We start from the raw sequence: 18697 nt of genomic DNA on the forward strand, positions 1-18697 counted from the left end.
GCAATCAAAAACAATTCTTACACATATAACTTGAAAGGCAGATAGTCCTTCAGGGTTCTAAACTGACTAAGCTTCCTTCAGTTCTTTGAACCCCCTGCTCCAACTTCCGTGTTTGCTAATGCATATCTTGTGCTTGGGGTCTCAGATATTATCCATTGAAATTTACTGAATACTTAATCTTGGTCAACTGTGCCATGCATGTAAATGACATGCTTACTTCTACAATAATTCCAGAGAGAGGCAGATGATGTACTGATCATGACAAAGTGTCCTCACCCACATCTGCAGTGTGCAAAAAAGGCCAACAGCCTAACCGATCTAAGCCTTGCTCCTGATGCTGGCTGCCATCATGTGATGTAGGAAGCATTTGCATGGTGGCAGAAATTACATGCTCACCTCTACAACCTTAATGAGGGGATTAGGTATGATTTCTTCCTTCCTACAGTCCTTGAACCTAACATCATCAGGTCTGTATAATATATTACTCTGACTACATCCCACCAAGCCTGGCTTCAATAATCCACACATTAGATACGACTGCTGACAAGGAGAAGGCAGTTGGTTGTAGTCAATTTAAGATGCAGCCGCCCAACAAAAATATGAGATTATTGTTTGTAGTAAGTCCCTCAGCAGTTCCAGCCCTGGGTCAAGTATGTGCAATCAGCTTGAGTCCACTGGCCAGGGAGCTAAAAAGGAACTAATGACTCATGCTCTGCTGATGGCTCTGCTGTACATATATGTAAGAGTGTGCGTTTCTTTGGCTTTGAGGCTTAAACCCTTACTGCTCGATGGCACTGATCAAGATGGAGGATGACAGAAAGTGTGCCCTGACAAGTTAATTCACTGAGGGAACAACCATGTTTACCAGTCCTATTAACTCCATACTGAGTCATATACCGCTTGCACGAGCAGAAGATTTTCTGTGCAGATAGTCTTCTTTGAAAATCACATCCTACTCAGTCATGTACTTCTGTTGGCATTGGTGGAGGACTTTAAGCTACACATAAATAGATGTCAGTATTAAACAACAGCATCATTGCAATTTGCATTGAACAAATTAAAAAAATTCAGCTTTACTTGTTCACAACAACCAAAAAGAGATGACATAACGCCATACCATTGTACTTACAACCAGTCTGGATTCATATGTTCTACCATGCCAACTCTCCCTTGCAAGCAAAGGTTAATTCAATTCTGCTGCTGGGAAGACTGTTTTCATACCCGAAATTATCACCAGGTCAGACTTTTAGACACACAATATGTCTTACTATGAATTGTAAAACCAGTTTGTTCATTTCAACATTAATCAAGGTATCTTGGTGGAAATTAAATGAACTTTCTTTGTCATTTCAAAACGGACTAAAAGCTGTATTTTAGTGAAATATTTAAGTTAATGTAATCATGTAGCCATGACTTGCACACAACCAATTCTTCTGCAATTCTCCACAACAGGACTGTCCATGGTTACTGGGAAATATGCGATCCAGCTGCAAAGTCCTGATATAATGGATGTCTGTTCACTTAACCTGACCACACTTTGCCTCTGACACAACCTTGCACATTCTCTAACATAAATCCCAAAGGAGCAATTCACAGTGTCAGTGATGTTTAATATAACCGATCTACTAACCCACCTGTTTTACATCTCCCCTGCCACTCCTACACTCACTCCTACAAGTCAGTGGTAGCCACATGGCTAGAAAAACCAGTTGGCTTGAGTGAACAAGGTTTGTTTTCTGTCTTGTTTTCACTGAGATGCCCTTGAGCAAGACAAGTATACCTAATCGCTCCAGTAGGAGCTGCTAAAAAGTTCCTACTGAAACAGCTTGTGCAAAATTGTATCAGTGTGTGCACAGTATATCAACCTTCCTCTCATCAAGCGTGCTTTTCACTGGAACTGAGAGCTGAGCAGTGATCTGGGCTGTGGCTCAATAGGGTGAACAGAGACAGAGAGTTGGGAATAAAGATATTGCTGGGACTACCCAGACAAACTGGACGGGGACTAGAGAGGGATGTGGTTGGGACAAGGCTGAAGTCAACCAAGGCTGAGAAAACAACCACAGTATTCCTGTTTAACTATGTATTTAGTATGTTTCATAAAGTAGACAAACGTGTGTAAGAAAAAGCATTTTCAAAATAATTTTTAGAGTTAATCTGTTTCTTGTCTAAAAAAAAAAAAAAGAAATGAATCAGTCCATTCCCTTTCCTGGATAATAACTGTAGTTTACAGAAAAAGTAAACAAAGCCAATTATATTATGGCCAGTTTTAAGAAAAAAATGGGAAGCTGAAATATGCATTATGCCAGCATAGAAAACAAGACAAAAAGGTTCTTTAGAGTAAGTAAAAAAAAATCCCTGCTCTTTCACAAATATTGTATATGTACCTAAAGACTCTAGCATTATAATATTCAGCTATTGTTGACTCCTGTCTTGGTCAAAAGCTTGTGTTTGTGTAAGAGCTGTTTAATCGGATTCAATTCAGTGATGATGAGTTTCTCCATGTGTAATGTCAGATGGTTTCAGACAGCCCATTAAGTGCTTCAATTAGACCTGCTGGTTCTCACCTCCTCCTCACTCCCTGTGAAATGGACTTAACTCTTCCTTAACGCAGCTGTACACAGCGTCAGACACGCGCTTATGTGAGAAGAAAAAAAAAATAAAAAATACACCATTCACAGCACACATCTGGTGCTGATTGCTTGACACCTTCAAAAGAAAAAAAAAACAGCACATATGTTTCTTTATAGCCACAGGCACAATCATGTCTCTCTTGACAACCTAGCAAAGGGTCCTTAAATCATTTGGCAGCAGAGAAGTCCTAATCCAGAGACAGGGTGACAGGTGATGTATTTCTACAAAGTGCTACGTTTCTATTCACGATCCCATTAATGTTTCACATTAGTATTGGGATGACAGGTGGCACCAGGTCAGAGAAAGGGTTGCAAGTGGCAGGCCTAGAGCAGGACAAACAGGAGATAAAGATGGCTGCAAATGGGTGTTCTGAAATCAAGCTTTTTAAGAGTGAGCTGTTTAGAAGTGCCCCCTGCGTACCTAACAAGAGTCCAAGTGTGTAAGGAGCGTAAGGAATTTAACAGACTTCTTTTGTCAGTGGAGGGATAAAGTGTAGTGAATTCTTAGTGGTGCTGCCTTGCTACAATTGGAAGGTATAGTTTGAGAAGTACCGTTTACCTATTGTTGAAGCAGATGCTTTCTGAAACATATGATCTGGTTTAAACATGAATAAGTGACCATTTGCTGAAGAATAATGACTAAATTACGTCTTGTAGAGTCATAGTAAACAGATGGTCTACATGGCATTTGAATCTACGGCTAATTGTAAAGAACCATACATCAAGAGTGTTGTGTTTAGAAGCTGTTCCAAGGTTAAACACTTGATCTCTTTAGGCAATAGATTTTCATCAACATCCAAGTCTCCTTGTGACTTGAACATCGATAGTCCCTGTGCAATCAGTGTATTTTAAACATACCACATGGAGCTTTTGTGTTATACTTTTGGCTGTGAGAATAATTGTACAAACATTGTCAATATATGTTCTTGTTATTGATCAAGACTGGAATCCTTCCACTAATTGGCTCTTTTGTATGTTAAGTATCAGAAAGCTTTTCTTGGATGCTTTCAAATGTAGAGACTCTAACTTGGAGGGGCTTATTCCAACCTTCTAGCTATTTACTCACAACTTAACCCTTGTCAAACCGGTCTTTACTGACTTACATAATTCCTTACCTGTGCAATAGTTTTTAGCAGAGTTTAAATGCAATGGATGTTAATCTACTTAAATTAGGAATGGGTATTTTAAGTGATTTCTGAAGTCGACTAATCAGGCCAAATAAAATGACTTAGTGGATTAGTCATGATATCATCATTATTTCATCATTAATAAAATGCAAAATACTTATCTCCAAAAGGAAATTATAAAATGTGAGTAAAATGCTAATTGTATAATGCATGCCCTACAACCCACAACAGTTTGTTTGTTTATTTTTATTTCATTGTTTTTATTTAATTTTATTTTATATAATTGTACAGTATGAAGCAAGGGGTCCTAGGGTGGGATTAGTATCAGGGCAAGTGGTATCAAGGAGCTGTAGCTGTTGTGTTTTGGAGAACGTGTGAGCTAGGCACCACGTCCACAAGGGCATATAGCTACAAAAAAATAAAAAAAAATGTCTTTCCATCTGGCCCCTTTCCTCCTAAAGTGCAACATGTCTGTGATGGCTTAATGAATCCTCATTGTGCTACACTAGCTTCAATTATACATCCTGTGCATTTAACTTTATTGTCCAGTTCAGAGAAACACTGCCGTGTTACACCAGTCTGTTGCTTCCGCAATAAGTGCAAACTCCGAAAAAAACAGCCATTTATTTTATCTGTTTCTGCCTCCAGATCATGGTTGGGAAACACAGGGAAGATCATTCCTCCTGGACCGAAGCTGCCATCCTTGGTTGGGAAGGGGGAAAATTGGAACAAAAACAGCCCAATAATCTTTATGTGTGCCCAATTTAACACAGCACTGTAAACAACGGTTCCACACCTCTGTGTGATGAAAACATAGCTCTCCTACAAAAATAACTGACTCTGTAAAATAGTTGTCAGCTTTTTGCATTGTTCCAACTAATCAACTAATCAGTTAGTCATGCACATCCCTAATGTAAATACCTGCACTCAAAGTTTAAACTAACTCAATCTTCTGCAGGGTGAAATATCAAGTCCAGCACTACTATAATTTGTCAATGACAATGTCAAGTTTATTTCTATAGAACATTTCTACAGCCAAAGTCTCCAAAGTGCTTTACACAAACCAATAAAATATGAAAAACACTCGAACAACATTCTGAGACCTAAAAATTCATTTTATTTAAATGACTGGGATTCCATCTACTTTTAACACTTCACTATATACTGTTCTTCCATTCACATTTCAACATCATTAATGTAGTAGATGATGTCATGTAAATGTTAGTGAGACCAGACATTTACATACCATCTGAAATAAAATAGAGTGAAATGTGTGAGAAGTCTATAATTCTACAATTCTATATTGTATTTTTGGTTTTGTTAACTAAACAACAAAATAACTATTAAATATTTTCAGTCATGTGGTACTACCTACGATGGAAAAGAGAGGCAAAAAAGAGAGCGGCACAGTACAGAATCATACCAAACTATATAATGGAAAAGCACCATTAGTTATTTTTAGAGAAGCAAATTCAATCTTAGTGGACCACAGCTCTCGTCTATCAGCAGTGACTCTGGGACTGCGGTACAAGATCATGTGACAGGCTCAACAGTTGCAGCCACACTGGCCAGATGTTAAAAACTTGTGTGTGTTTTGTCTACAGCCAGAAATATAGTCAAAATTTTCAAAGATTACTCTCCAAAGTGTGAGGCGTCACAAATCTACAGGACTAAGCTATATGTTTAATGTTAATATTAGTGTCTGTGTTGTTACACCCTATCTAATAGCACAGATTATTCTTACAAAAGAACTAAAGTCCAAACCTTTCTTACTTAATTTAAAGTTATTTCTAGTGAAATCATAATTCAGCAAAATGATAATCATCAAGGAACGTCTTCAAGACACGTCTCAGTCTAAAATCTGCATTGTAACTGAATGAATATTGAATATCTTACAATAGAAGAGAAAACATACAAAAACAAAAACCAAAAGAAATATGAATTCTTTTTATGACAGCATATTCTAGGTATATGGTTAACAAGAAAACGACAGGAAAATATTAGCTGAAAGGCCTAACCTTATGTTCACACCTCCTCATGACTAATCCAGCTTCAAGCCTCTGGTTTCTAAGTTAATGTCATAATTCCAAAAAAAAAAAAGAAAAACGCATGACGCTCAACACTCCAGGTGTCAAGTTTGAAATAGTGTAGGCAGAAGTATTTATACATTTGTGTGCATGTGTGGTACACATAAAGACCAGGAGACAGAAAATAAGCACGTCAGTATCTGCAAAACCGAGATTAGGATGTGCCCACGCCTAAAATCTGCCTGTAAGGAGAAAACAATACGGGTCTCAGTTTTATGTTTCTCAGAAATAGGACATATTACTTTAGGCGATTAGATCAAAGGAAATAATTCTGGCATAATATGCTGTTTTACTGGCTATTTCAAAAGAAAGAAAAGTTAGGTCACATGCTGAAATGACACAAAGCCTTTCCATTTTGCTCAGTGAGGCAAGTTAAAGCTGTAAGTCAAAACAATTGCCATTGTGTTAAAACTGCTGAATTCAGCGTGCCCAGAGGACATTTAACGCAAGTATTTCAATGACTCCTTTTAATGAATTTCTCTTAATTTGTAGCAAGAGTGCATGATATACCTGTCTATGATATTACTTGTCACATGGGGCAATCTTTTTGAGCTGGTGTGTATGGAAACTTAGTAATGCAAGAGGTTGTATCTGAGCAGAGTGAGCAAAGTGAAGTCAACCTATTTTATCACTCTGAACCACGGCAGTCTCAGAAAGCTAAACAAAACCTGGGTCCACACCCCTGCCAGAGTGTCCCTCAGATGAGGACAGACCACTAATCCCAAACATGTCTTTTCAATAATTCAAAGCAACAGGGTCCCTGACAGTATCCCCCTTCTACTCGTAGGCACTACAGGGATGCAGTATGCCTGCCTGACCAATACAAAGTGCTAAACCATTTTTAACGGAGAGCAGCTTTAAAGTGCTCAGTTGAGGTGTAACCAGGCTGGGGCGTTACCACACCATGCAAGTAATTGTACCCTTTTTGGAGTTTCTTTCTTGCTGGGGCCCCCCATACCTCTTTTTTTTTGTGATTCCTTTATTATATTTTAAGGCAAATTGAAAAAATAATCTGCTGTACTTTGTGACAATTCTTTGTTTGGTTTGAAAGTTCTGCTCTATCAAATAGCTAATATTTTACATAACCAAAAATTGACTAATGGTATAGGGCTATATAGATTTTACTGTAAAATTTACAATCTGTAAACCCCTATCAATCCATGATGACACACTTTTCCACAGCCTCACAGCAGGAGATAGCCATGATAAAACACTCTTCCCTCCTTTTAGCTGTGTCCTTTCAGCCTTAGCTCACCCTGTCCAACAGATAAGAGAAAGCCTCTCGTTATCAAACTCCTAATGGTTTTGTGGATTCTACATGAAGCTACAAAAACTGTGGTTTGCAGATCAAACTCTTGGTGCCACAAAAGCCATGGCTGTCAATGGCCTGGTTTTCCCAGAGACAGAGCGGCAATCTGTTGCAACTCCTTATCTGGTAATAAACTATAATAAAGTACAGATCAAATTATGTAGAACGCCAACTGATTCAATTTCCTTTAAAAACTTAACACATGATGTACTCATGGCCTGCAAAGTACTCCATGTGTAACATACAATAAAGACAGTTTAACGCACCTTTATTGATGTCTAAGCTTGCTTGTATTATTTGTGTAAGAAAGATCTATTCTATGATAATAATATACTGCATGTTTAACCCTATTATATAACATGCATTTCATTCAATGGTCTCAGCTGGATCTTTGTAGTGATTTCACAGGCACAGCAGGTCTCCAGAGATTCTATAGATTTACTATGGGTTTTTCAGCTGCCCTCCCAAATGATCCATTATTATTCCTACCTGACAGACCCATTCCAAGGCATGAAAAACAGTCATCATTTCACCATCTCCTTATATATCTGACATCCAAATTACCTTTAGTCCTGTGTTGTGAGTCCAGATTTTGTTTTACTGAGTCTAAAGGACATGTATCCAGTTTTCTTTGGAAGCTTAACAGAATGATTCTTGAGACAGTGTTTCCTCTCGAATCTCTTTAAAAGGTTTAAAATTAGAGTAAAATAACAATGAACTGTTGGTTGAAACAAGAGATGAGCAAGATGTCATAATAACACGAGCTCTTACAAGTGAGTGGCAGATACCTCTGATTGCTTCCTCCAGTAGATCCATTGCCAGTCAAGTGATTATGTAAATTCAGGTGAGTTTTCTCCACCCAAATGGTTCATTTATCATCAGCCTTGCTGAATATGAAATGACTTTGATAAAGTGTCAACTGATAGAGCTTGATAAACTCAATCATAGGATCCTAATCTTTGCTGAGTCTGGCTTATTGATATCGGAGCTGTTTTCCAAGGTTGACTGATGCCAGTAAAATCAGGTCGAGGAAGAAGAGAAAGATGTTAAATCTTGTTTTTCACCAACCCAAATTAAATCCATGCTTGATACAGATTTGAGGAAAATGGAATATGAAAATAGTTCTGAATGATCTTACTTGTTATGTCTTTAACCCTTTCGTTGTTGTTTTGTTTTGTTTTATTTATTTTTATTGTCAGTAATATTGTTGTGATCTAGCAATTTTTCAACATATGTGGTTTAAGATTCCTTTGTTGGCACTTCACAAACCATAGTGAGATAAGAAGCAGTCCGTGATGATGGAATAATTAATATAAACAGCATGTTCCAAGCTATGTAATCAGTTCCAGTTACTGTATTAAGTAAGACGTTGCACGACCAGATACACATTACCAAGAATGACACAAAGTTTTTACCACAAAGGAAAGTCTGCATTCAGGATAATTCTTTGATGTATACTTCTATCTTTATATCTCTTCAGTGCAATGTTAGACGAAATTACGAGATGGGCACAGAATTTTGCATTCTGAAACACAAAGTGAGAACTGCAGAGACTTTGCTGCCTTTGGGACTAGCAGAATGTCAGTCTGATCTTTTACCGACCCGGATTCACAACTGTCAGCTCTTGGCAAAGGGTTGTGATCCCCTTGGAATATTAAACAATTATCATTAATCTTTTTAGGCAAATGGTAAAGTCAACTGAACTGTCAACTCTTTTTGGGAGTTTGGCTCTGTCAAACAAACTGGGTTAAGCACTGCTTTTTGCCCCCTGGTTGTGCACCACCTCTGGGATGACATTGCACAGAATCCCATCTACTTGGGGGAGGAAACATTAACTGTATTGTTTGAGTGTTATAATACATGAAGAATAAAAATGCCAATTCCAAAAGGTTATAAAAACCACTAATTTGGTGTTCACAATTAATTATTGAGGATTTACATTTCCCTATAATTAGACTAAAAGAAGCTGGGCACTTAAAGTGTGATTACCCTGCTGTTGTTTTGACATTTGTCCAGAGGTTCGTCTCTTCGTAGCTTTTAATCCTGAACTCTATGCATTTAATCATTATAACAATTTCATCACAATTATCCTAATTGTTTTGCAACTGCTTGCTTTTTAATAAAAATGTTTAATCACTCATGAAACTGAACTCCATCAAGTTCCAGGGCCTTTCATTTTAGAGAGTACAAGATTTTGCAGTTTTGAATGCACTTTCCAAATTAATTTAGGAAAATGCAGGATGGGCTCTAACTCTACAACCAGAAAAAGTCAGAGCCAAAGGCCAAATCAGTTAATTGCCTTGTGTTAATTCCCTATTCTCTAAGCTAATGCAATTACTTGTGAATAGAAACTATCACACTTGAGGACACAAAAAGTCATTTTCTGCTGTTACTATGTCTCCCTCTGTTTTTCTAATGTCACACCCTGTTTAACTTATTGAATTTATTCATAAAGCTTTAAATTAGCAATTTAAAAAAGTGAAGGTTTTTTTCAAGCAGCAAAAATGAAATACAGCGCAACATATTTTAAACAATAACCATAATTATTATAAATATGTGTATATACAGGCATAAAATAATCCAGATACAGAAGTCTGATGTATTTCTGTTGCGGTTGTTGGTATCAGCTGCATCATCAGCAAAAAACAAAAGTCACACATTTAGTTGCTGGCAGCATCTTAGCTGGAGTGTTCGTCTGTTTGAGTAAGTCTGCTTGACCTCACTAGGGTCACTCAGTGAGAGACTGGGTTTTTTGTCTAAGGCATGCTGGCAACAGCTAACAAGCTGCACCCAAAGGGGAAGGACATTTTTATTGGCTTTGGGAAGTGAGATTAGATGTTGCACACTCTACCAAATATATAACTACAAACAAAACCAGAAAGCAGAAGTGCTCTTACATACTAAGACGCTAGTTTCCACTGAGAAGTGATGGGGGAGGGGGTCTTGCTTGTGGACAGACGGTGTGGCCCAGAGAGGAAGAATAAAAGAGGGGGAGACAGAGATGGATGAAAAACACAAGGCAGATGTCACGTGGGTCCAGAGCCGCTGATAGATATGATGCATAGCTCGGCACACAGGCAGTGGTTCAGGTAGAAAAGGCTTCCCTTTGTGATGCAGATGACAACACAATCAGCCCCGCTTTGTCTCGGACGATGGGCTCTGCTCCCGGGGACATTGAGAGATAGACACTAATCCGGTGGGTTTGTGTTCTCCAGGCACACTCATAAAGGCAGTGTCACAGTACCTGGGGTGTGTGTGGATGTGGGTCTCTGAAACGAGGTCTGACCTCTCTCAGGGTACACTCTCCCTCCTCCTCTTCTGTCTCTCTTTCTCTGTGCATCCTTGCTATGAGGAGCTGGCTTTGGTGGCTGATTATTAGAAACGCCGTGTTGTTAATGCGCATGACTCACATTCATGCAGAGGGTGTGACATGACTGAGGGTTACACTGTAACGATCAGCTCAGCTCTAAATTTCAAGAAGAGTTATTATTTAAAGACTTAGAAACTGAACACCTAGGAAAAATGAAGATTTATACAGTAACATGGACACAAAATTTTAAGATTCTGCACAATAAAGACTCCTGTCAAATCAATAACACTGCACATACTATACAGACTTAGATCTAGAAGAGCCATTTTGATAGTGAGCCCTTACACATTTTGTTCTATGAACAATGTCTGGAAATACATTTCACTGTCCCCTAATGACTTTGAGTCCCAGCGGGTTTGGATGAATCAGGCTCTCCATAATAAATATGACTTACCCAGAGACTGTGCAATGCCAATTAACATGTGCTAATTAAGATAACAGGATATAAGAAAATCCTTGATCTAGATTCCTGTGTGAGATATTAAAAAGGTTAGAGAGAGGTAAATGCAAGAGGCAAGGTTTCACCACAACTATCTATACTTTTCTCTTCCAGTATCAGCAAGAAAAGCAAATGCAAACTCATTCAAAAGCAGGTTAGGCATTTCCATTTAAATAAGAAGTTTAGCGACACAAGAAGTGTTTATAAATGATCTACACTCCAGCACTCCATTCCCAGCACACATTCATCTATTCCTCTGCTTACAGCCACTGTAGTATTTGCTCAAGGGAACGCTGTTGAAACCAGTGGCTGGAAATTGGGACTAAACATATGCATCTACAACAAACAAAGAGTGGGATTTTAACGACACACGTCAGAAGACAGGTTTGGCTGCTGAGTAATTTATATGTGGCATAAGACCACTTCAAACAGGCTACCTCTTGATAATTATTAATGAAATTTGTAATGGCGTCACATGAGTCATTTGTGAGACTTACAAAATTGCTTAACATTATTCAAGTTAAAGAAAAGTAAAATACTCAATATGGTGAACATTACTCGATACAATCTTTGTGCATAAAACAAGCCGGTCATTCAGCATCATGCCTGGGGTCAAAATTCTCACCCAGTTCTCACAAGAGTTGTCACAAGATTAATATTCAGTAGCTTTTCATACATTTAGCTGCTTTATTTTTGTTAGTATTCCTTTTATTTTGATTTCTTTGCTCTATGTGTGTGTGTGTGTGTGTGTGTGTGTGTTTTAAGCACCCTACAACAAATCCAACCAGTTACAAGTTCTGTCCCTGTGAGTACAATGATCATCACTTTCTGGTTTCTATACTGTTTAGTAGCTGACAGAGAACAAGAAACATCAGGACCTGTGAATTGTCGACTGTGGCTTTTATTTAATGAATGTACGTATGTAGGCATCTGTTAATTTTACTTTAAAGTATGAGCTTAACATAAAATCATAAAGATTTTGCAGTTGTAAATGAACGTTTGGAGCCAGCCCCTTAAAATAATGTATTATCTTCTCAAATGTCAACCAATGCATAAAAAAATTGTTCTATCAAGTAGTTTAAAACTCAGCTGTGAGATTTTCATTTAACAACCTGGCCACTACCACAGTGTAGTTCCTGTATTTCTTTGTGTGGTCAAAACGTCCAGTCAGTTCGCCCCAGTAAGAACATTCACCTCATCAACTATGACCAGTTTAAAAGCAGACGTTTAGTACAGTAAGGAACGAGTAATCTGCCACTACTTCTCAGGTCATGACACTTTGTATTGGTTGTGGAGATATCTATAAAAAAATCTAAAAAAATAAATAAATAAAAACATGTTGACCCTTTACAGCTTTGCTTAAGATCCAGCAATCTTGGATCACTGGATGCAGTTTGGTTTTTCTGGCCAGGAACCCAATTGTGAAATGTGCAGATATGATAGCTATATTTCATTAACGGCCATTTTATTAGTAGTTTCTACAACCACTCAGAAAGTTAGTCACACGAGAAGCTGTAACTTAAATTTACCAAGCCCCATGTAATTCACATATTGTGTACAAAGAAAAACCATTGGCTACTTTATAATCCGAGATACATAACACAATTGTTGTTAAGAAGCAAATGTACCAAATCACGAGGTCCTGCTGTATTTTTTGTTGCAGTGGTTAGTCTTGCTGTTTATCTTTATATGCTGGATCTGATTAATGGCTGGAGGTGATGTAATGCTTAGAAACAGGGCATTTTGTCAAAAGTATTCCTTTGTTTAAAAGTTGTGGTAACTTCCAGACTGGTTTTGCACATTTACCATCATTACTATCAGCCCTTTTCTCTATTCCTCGAGAAATCTTTAAGGAATTCAACCACTTGGAAGGCACATCCCCCAGCAGAAAGTTCTCTGTCATTCTTAATTACAACCTATTTGGAGTTATGATGGGTGCAAACCTAATCTAGAAGTGCCCCAAGATTAAGAATTAAATAGATCATGAAAGGTCAACTTTTACAAATATTACAGGGACAAATGCACAGCATATTAACTTTTAAATGGATGTGTAGTTGTCAGTTGCCAGCTATGTCTTGTAAGCACTGATACACATATTGAAAGATCTGAAACACCTGTTGACTCTGAAAATATTTTCAATTCAGATAGCATCAACAAGCAGCCATACCTGACCATCTGGTCTCTGCAAACTAATCAGGCCTGATTATAAACCCAAACAACACCTGTTCTTTTTTTTAAACAGATAAAAAAGAACCCCTAACTGCGGTAGACCCAAAGAATATGAAGAATTTTGATGTAGAGGAAGTGAAAGATTTATTGCAGTACTTCAACCACACCATATAGTTCTCTGTATCAAGCAATAAACCACCATGAGTAGCGGTTCTGTCACGTGACAGTTGGCTACCGATATTGACAATTAGTAGGTTTAATTATGTTCATAATGTATAATCTAGCATTACCCTGTGTGGTAGAAAAATTAAGACAGGTAAGCTCATCCATAGATGTTGTCCATAGGCTAAAACCTGTTGTTTTAGCCTATGTAGTTACATCTGAGAGCTACTTATGAGATTCCCAAGAAAAAAGTGCAATTCTCTCCAGAATGAACAGCAGTAGGCTATGCTTGAAGTACCAAGATGGTAAGCATATTGATTTTAAAAGTATTTTCAGGTCCAAATGTGCAACAACCTGAAGCTGTATAAACACTACTTCAACACCAATTGACTCTACTATTGCATTTCTTCAGCTTCAGTTCTTTTGTCCAATATGTTCCAGAAACTAAAATACCACTTTAGCAAATGTCTGGAACTCTTGACAGCAGGAGAGAATGGACAGTTGGCTCGTGAAAGTCACCTAAAGCGCTCGGTATTGAACAGCTGAAAGCACAGAAACTGTGTCAAACAGCCTATCACGTGTTGGGCTTAAACCTAAGTTAAACTGCTTGAACAGGTTGATGCCAGGAGCAATATGTAACTATTTTCCTTGAAGAGCCAACTGGGACCAAAACCTACAAAAACAGAAATCCCCTGTGTGACGGTTTTGTCAAAGTTGAGTTATAAGCCCGATTTGCTTTTAATTGTGCCTAAATAACATTTAAAAAACAAAATTAGATGTATTTTAGTCAAGCATTTATGATTAATGTAAGCAAGGTTTAATAACAATGCATACAGTGTCCATAATAAACAAGCCTGCTCAGTCCCAGTGCCTGTAAGCATACGCAATGCAAGAAGTAAAAAATTTTCTTTAGCTAATAAGGGATACTTATGCCTTAATCTCACCCTAGAGGTAGCCATAGATGTCTCAGAAATGTGACACCCCCTTCAAGTGAAACAACTGGTACCAGCACTAATTGAAATTTTGCATGCAAAGTGACAATGCCTGGGCCCTCGGCAGCATGGATTAAGGCTTGAATAGAGACAGATTCTTTGTGAAAGCCTACTGTGGCGGTTGGCGTGCAGGCCAGCTCCCTGCATCTGCTCATTGGGTGGACTGAGAAAACACTGGATTGTATACGGTCGCTCATTTTACCTTTTTCTAATCCTATTTCAAAACCTGCCTCTATCTGTCTTTTTTGTTTTGTTTTTTTTTCTTTTTTTTTTTTCTTTTTGCACCTTCCATGTCACATTCATGAATGTATTTCTTCTAAAACAATTCCGGTCAGAAGCAGCTACTGCATTTACATATGAAAGCATCTTTACTAAACTTGGCAGGACACAATTATGCAGTGTGTTAAACTGTCAAGCTATCATATATTGTGTAAGACAATATTGAATGTGTAATCATAATTCAAATCTAATTTACAGTTATAATACAGTATGTAATTTACTATAATGTGAGAAATTAACTTGCCCTGTTTTGCCAATGTTCAGCTGAGTGGGCTCCAGTTTTCAATACAGAGATGAAGGAATGCAGCGCACACTGAAATGCAATCAAATCTGCAAGACATTTTTTAAAGACTCCACGCTGTGATCTCATTCTACCACACTTCACCATCCTCTACTGTGGTTGCTGTCCCATTCTGTTTCCTTCAAAGGAAGAGAGAAAAAAGAGGTTGTATCAAAGTGATCTATCATCCTACTGACCCCAACAACGACTTGCATACAAGTCTAGAGGAGGTTGTTGTTGCATCATAGCAACACCAAACCTCCCAGAAAATGTTTGGACACTACAAACTCAAACATTGCAATAGAAGAGGGGGGCAAGAGCAGAAAAGCCAAAAGATCCGTCTAGTAAATCTCATCTCCTTGTAACCATATAGGCTACAGCAATTTTATGGCCACGGATGAAACTGAGAATTTCCACTCAACAGAATTATATGAGCCCTGCTGTTGTTAGTCGGGCCGTCAACTTAGCACTGATGACAATGAATGGGTTAGCTTAATGAAAGGATAAATCCATTGTGTGTTTTCATAGACATGTTTGACAGAGCTAGGCTAATTTCCTTGGCAGCATAACATCCATTAATTTACAAAAAGAGTCTGTTACTGTTAACTAAACCAATAAGTCATGGCATCAGCTTACATTAACACTAATCAACAGTTTAGAGTTGTTTCCCATTCCACGGAGTAAATGCTTTTTAAAATATGGTCGAATGACTCTAATGAATGAACTTCATTTACGGGCTGGAGTAGTAGAACAATAGTGGTCTGAATAGAAACATGATGCAGAGGAAAACATGCAGAGACTACATTTAAACACCAATGCCAGCTTATAGTATTGTAGATTTAACATAGTTTTACACCGTTGTTGACTAACTATTTGTGAAATGGACACTTGGCACGCATCAAGGATTTTGTTAAGTCCGGCCACCGTTTTAATCCTCTAATCTTCTCTGGCATGGTCCCTGGCTGATTCATTGATTATTTGTATAACAAGATGTCATTTTCATGATTGCACGCGAGAAATGAAGTCTGTAAGAAACACCACTAGTGAACTCCACACACTTTTTAATGCTGATTATTTTCAACCATTATTTCTAAGAGCGACGTAGCATTTTGCTAACATATGATGTCGCTCTCTACTAAGAATGAAGATGGCTTAAATGTCGTCTCCGTTCACTAAACGTGTCAAAACGATCCACTGGAGGGCTCTTTTCCATTGCATGCTGGGATGGGGTTTATTTTTTTCAGATTAGAGCTGCAGTGACCTCTTTCTCAACTCGTGTTTTTTTTTTTTTTCCTACGTAAGCGATTCTTGCAACTTCATTGGACAATCGAATAGGGTGAGTCACAGGGTAGAAATGAGATGGGGGGACTGTATTCAGTTGACAACGGGATTAGCTGGGTTCCGAATCCTAAAATTACGCACAAACAGTCCAAAACATACTTACAACGTGCATGCTGTGTGTCCGATCTAACACTAAGTATCGGCAGCATTATCTGAATGCAAATTACTTGTATTAATATACTGAAATGGATATTTGAGGAAAACGCCGACCACTATTTGAGGCGATGCATGATCAAAGCCTGCACTGACGACTATGTTTTACAAGCAGAGCAAACAGTTGAAGAGGCCTTGTTTATTTTAAAGAGACAAAGAAAACAAAGGAAAGTGGAGCACTGTAAAGTGAGAAATTGTCGTTGTTTTTGGCAATTTTCATTTCCTGTGCTTTTCTTACACTTGGAAAGAATAGCAGGGATAAATTAAGATAAAATAAATAAATAAATAACTGTTATAGAACTCAAGTAATCATAATATCGCTTATTAAATGAAAACAAATTGTTATTAATCTTATTCACATATTTATGGGATGATGTTACACAGCAATCAAATATTACTTAGTTTTTCCCTCAGTTTATTTTTCATTTATATTAATTTTAAATCACATTTTAAGTTTAAACTTCAGGACTATGAGGTAGGAATATATATTAAATTTAACTAATTTAAATATAAACCAATCTAAATAGTTTTTGTAAATTGATAGAAAAAAAATTTTTACAGTATAAGTAGTAAATTGAGAAAAAAAAAGAGAATTCATGGATTTCATTAAGTTATGTTGTACATATCATTGATAGATCTAAAAGTGGAACGCACATATAATATGCCAAAATAACAAGGTTGTCCTGAAGCACTTAAGAGCAAAAATACATTTTTTAAGCTTTCAAAAACAATATAACTGCCAATTTATAATATAATGTCTGCCGGTAGGAATATTCCCTTTAGTTTTGAATCTGTAGCTGAACTGAAGCAGTCTCCAAAAATAATATCAATAATGATGTTTGTCAAAGTCCTCTGTCCTGTCTATACAAATCTGGGATATTGCACAAAAGGGTTAGACTGTAAACAGCAGTGTGATTTTTTTTTCTTCCTGTTTTCTTTTAGTTGTTGCTTTATCCCACACTTGCATTTGGTTTAGTTTTATATAGTTTCCTTGCACTACCTGTAATTATGAGGTTAAGTTAAACTGACCAGAGGAAGAAGACACATTTGTTTTCTGAACGCTTCTTAAAAATAGATTGAATAAATGACAAGGTTGACACTTTCCACTCTTTAGTGTGGTGTCTCCTAACATGTCAAAGGGAAACCTGAGTCCAGCATTGCCTCTATATGTAAATATTTTACAGTAAATTTACTGGGTAGCAACATTTATACTAAAGGTAATTTGCCTTCCTGGATTTAAAAATATATATTTTTACATGAAATAAAAATCTCAGTATTAAACCCATTTGTTTCACTAACTATATTAATATAAGAATAGGTGAGTATTAAGAACCCATGCTGTACAATTACTACTTTGGAGCGTCACACATACTCCTGCAAACATATATGAGCAAATGATTGTTTTTCGCAATTCAACCTGTTTTATTGTGCGTTGAGCCACGCTGACTGATGCCTTTTGCTGCTTTGCAAAGCTCCGCGTACAATTGACAGATTGCAGACCTGAAAGAACCTTTTGTGAGTTAAGCTATGGGATGTTCTGTTTGTATCTTCGCATATTTGATCACAAGAAAAACGGGGAAAATAAATGAAAAGGTTCAATAAGAAGTCCTCGATTGTTTTTGACGCTTATATTACAAACTGTTTGACAACTGAGAGCGACACACCTCCACAGACAGAGATGCGCTTGTCATTGTCCACGTTTTCTGTCCTAACGTAGCTTAATGTGCAACACAAAAGCCAGCGGTTTAATTCCGTAATTGACGCTATTAACGGTTAATAGCGTCCTTTGAGCCAATTTCGAGATGCGAGAGCATATATTATTGTTTCTCGCTATGAAGCCCAGTCACAGCAGACTCCGTATGTACCATTTAAGCACTATAAACGCCACGTCATAAATATTAAAATACACTAACTGGGCAAAGGAATTATATTTTATTAAATTAAAAAACCGTCCATGCACGCGCATTGTCTCAAACTCAAGCCGGCATGTGTCTTCAACCGATGGGATGGGAACATTAGCTTACCTTCAAGAGCTATTACGACCGGTATGGTCCATAATATCCATAGAATATCCATTATTGGTCACTTATGACGCCCAGACATTCAAATAAAATTAGTCCCGAAAGCCATTGACAGCTAAAGCAGAGAGGGGACTAGCGGTCCTTCTCCTCCAATAGAGCGATCCCAGATAGCAAAGCAAAACGAACTCAAATCTGAACCAAGTTTGGGCGAAACCAAAAGAAACACAGACAGAGGGGGGCACTGAGCAACACAGCCGCACAGCTCCGCAATTTACTGCAGCATTAAATTATTGCGTTTCATACAGAACAGAAACAAGTACCATATGTACGTTACTGAT

The 18697-nt window shown here is 37.6% G+C and overlaps 1 protein-coding gene across 4 annotated transcripts in view; it reads right to left on the reverse strand.

Annotated features, from left to right (window-relative positions):
* ephb2b (eph receptor B2b) overlaps window positions 1–18496 on the reverse strand; it is a 113726-nt gene extending 95230 nt beyond the window's left edge. For all 4 annotated transcript variants that reach the window (XM_041981075.1, XM_041981073.1, XM_041981074.1 and 1 more), the window contains exon 1: window positions 18363–18496. In XM_041981075.1, coding sequence (XP_041837009.1) covers window positions 18363–18414 — 52 coding nt within the window. In that variant the 5' untranslated portion in view covers window positions 18415–18496. The remainder of the gene's footprint in view (window positions 1–18362) is intronic.
* Between the last annotated feature and the right edge of the window lie 201 nt (window positions 18497–18697).

The sequence above is a fragment of the Melanotaenia boesemani genome, chromosome 3 (genome assembly GCF_017639745.1).
Source record: "Melanotaenia boesemani isolate fMelBoe1 chromosome 3, fMelBoe1.pri, whole genome shotgun sequence".
NCBI classification, from domain to species: domain Eukaryota; kingdom Metazoa; phylum Chordata; class Actinopteri; order Atheriniformes; family Melanotaeniidae; genus Melanotaenia; species Melanotaenia boesemani.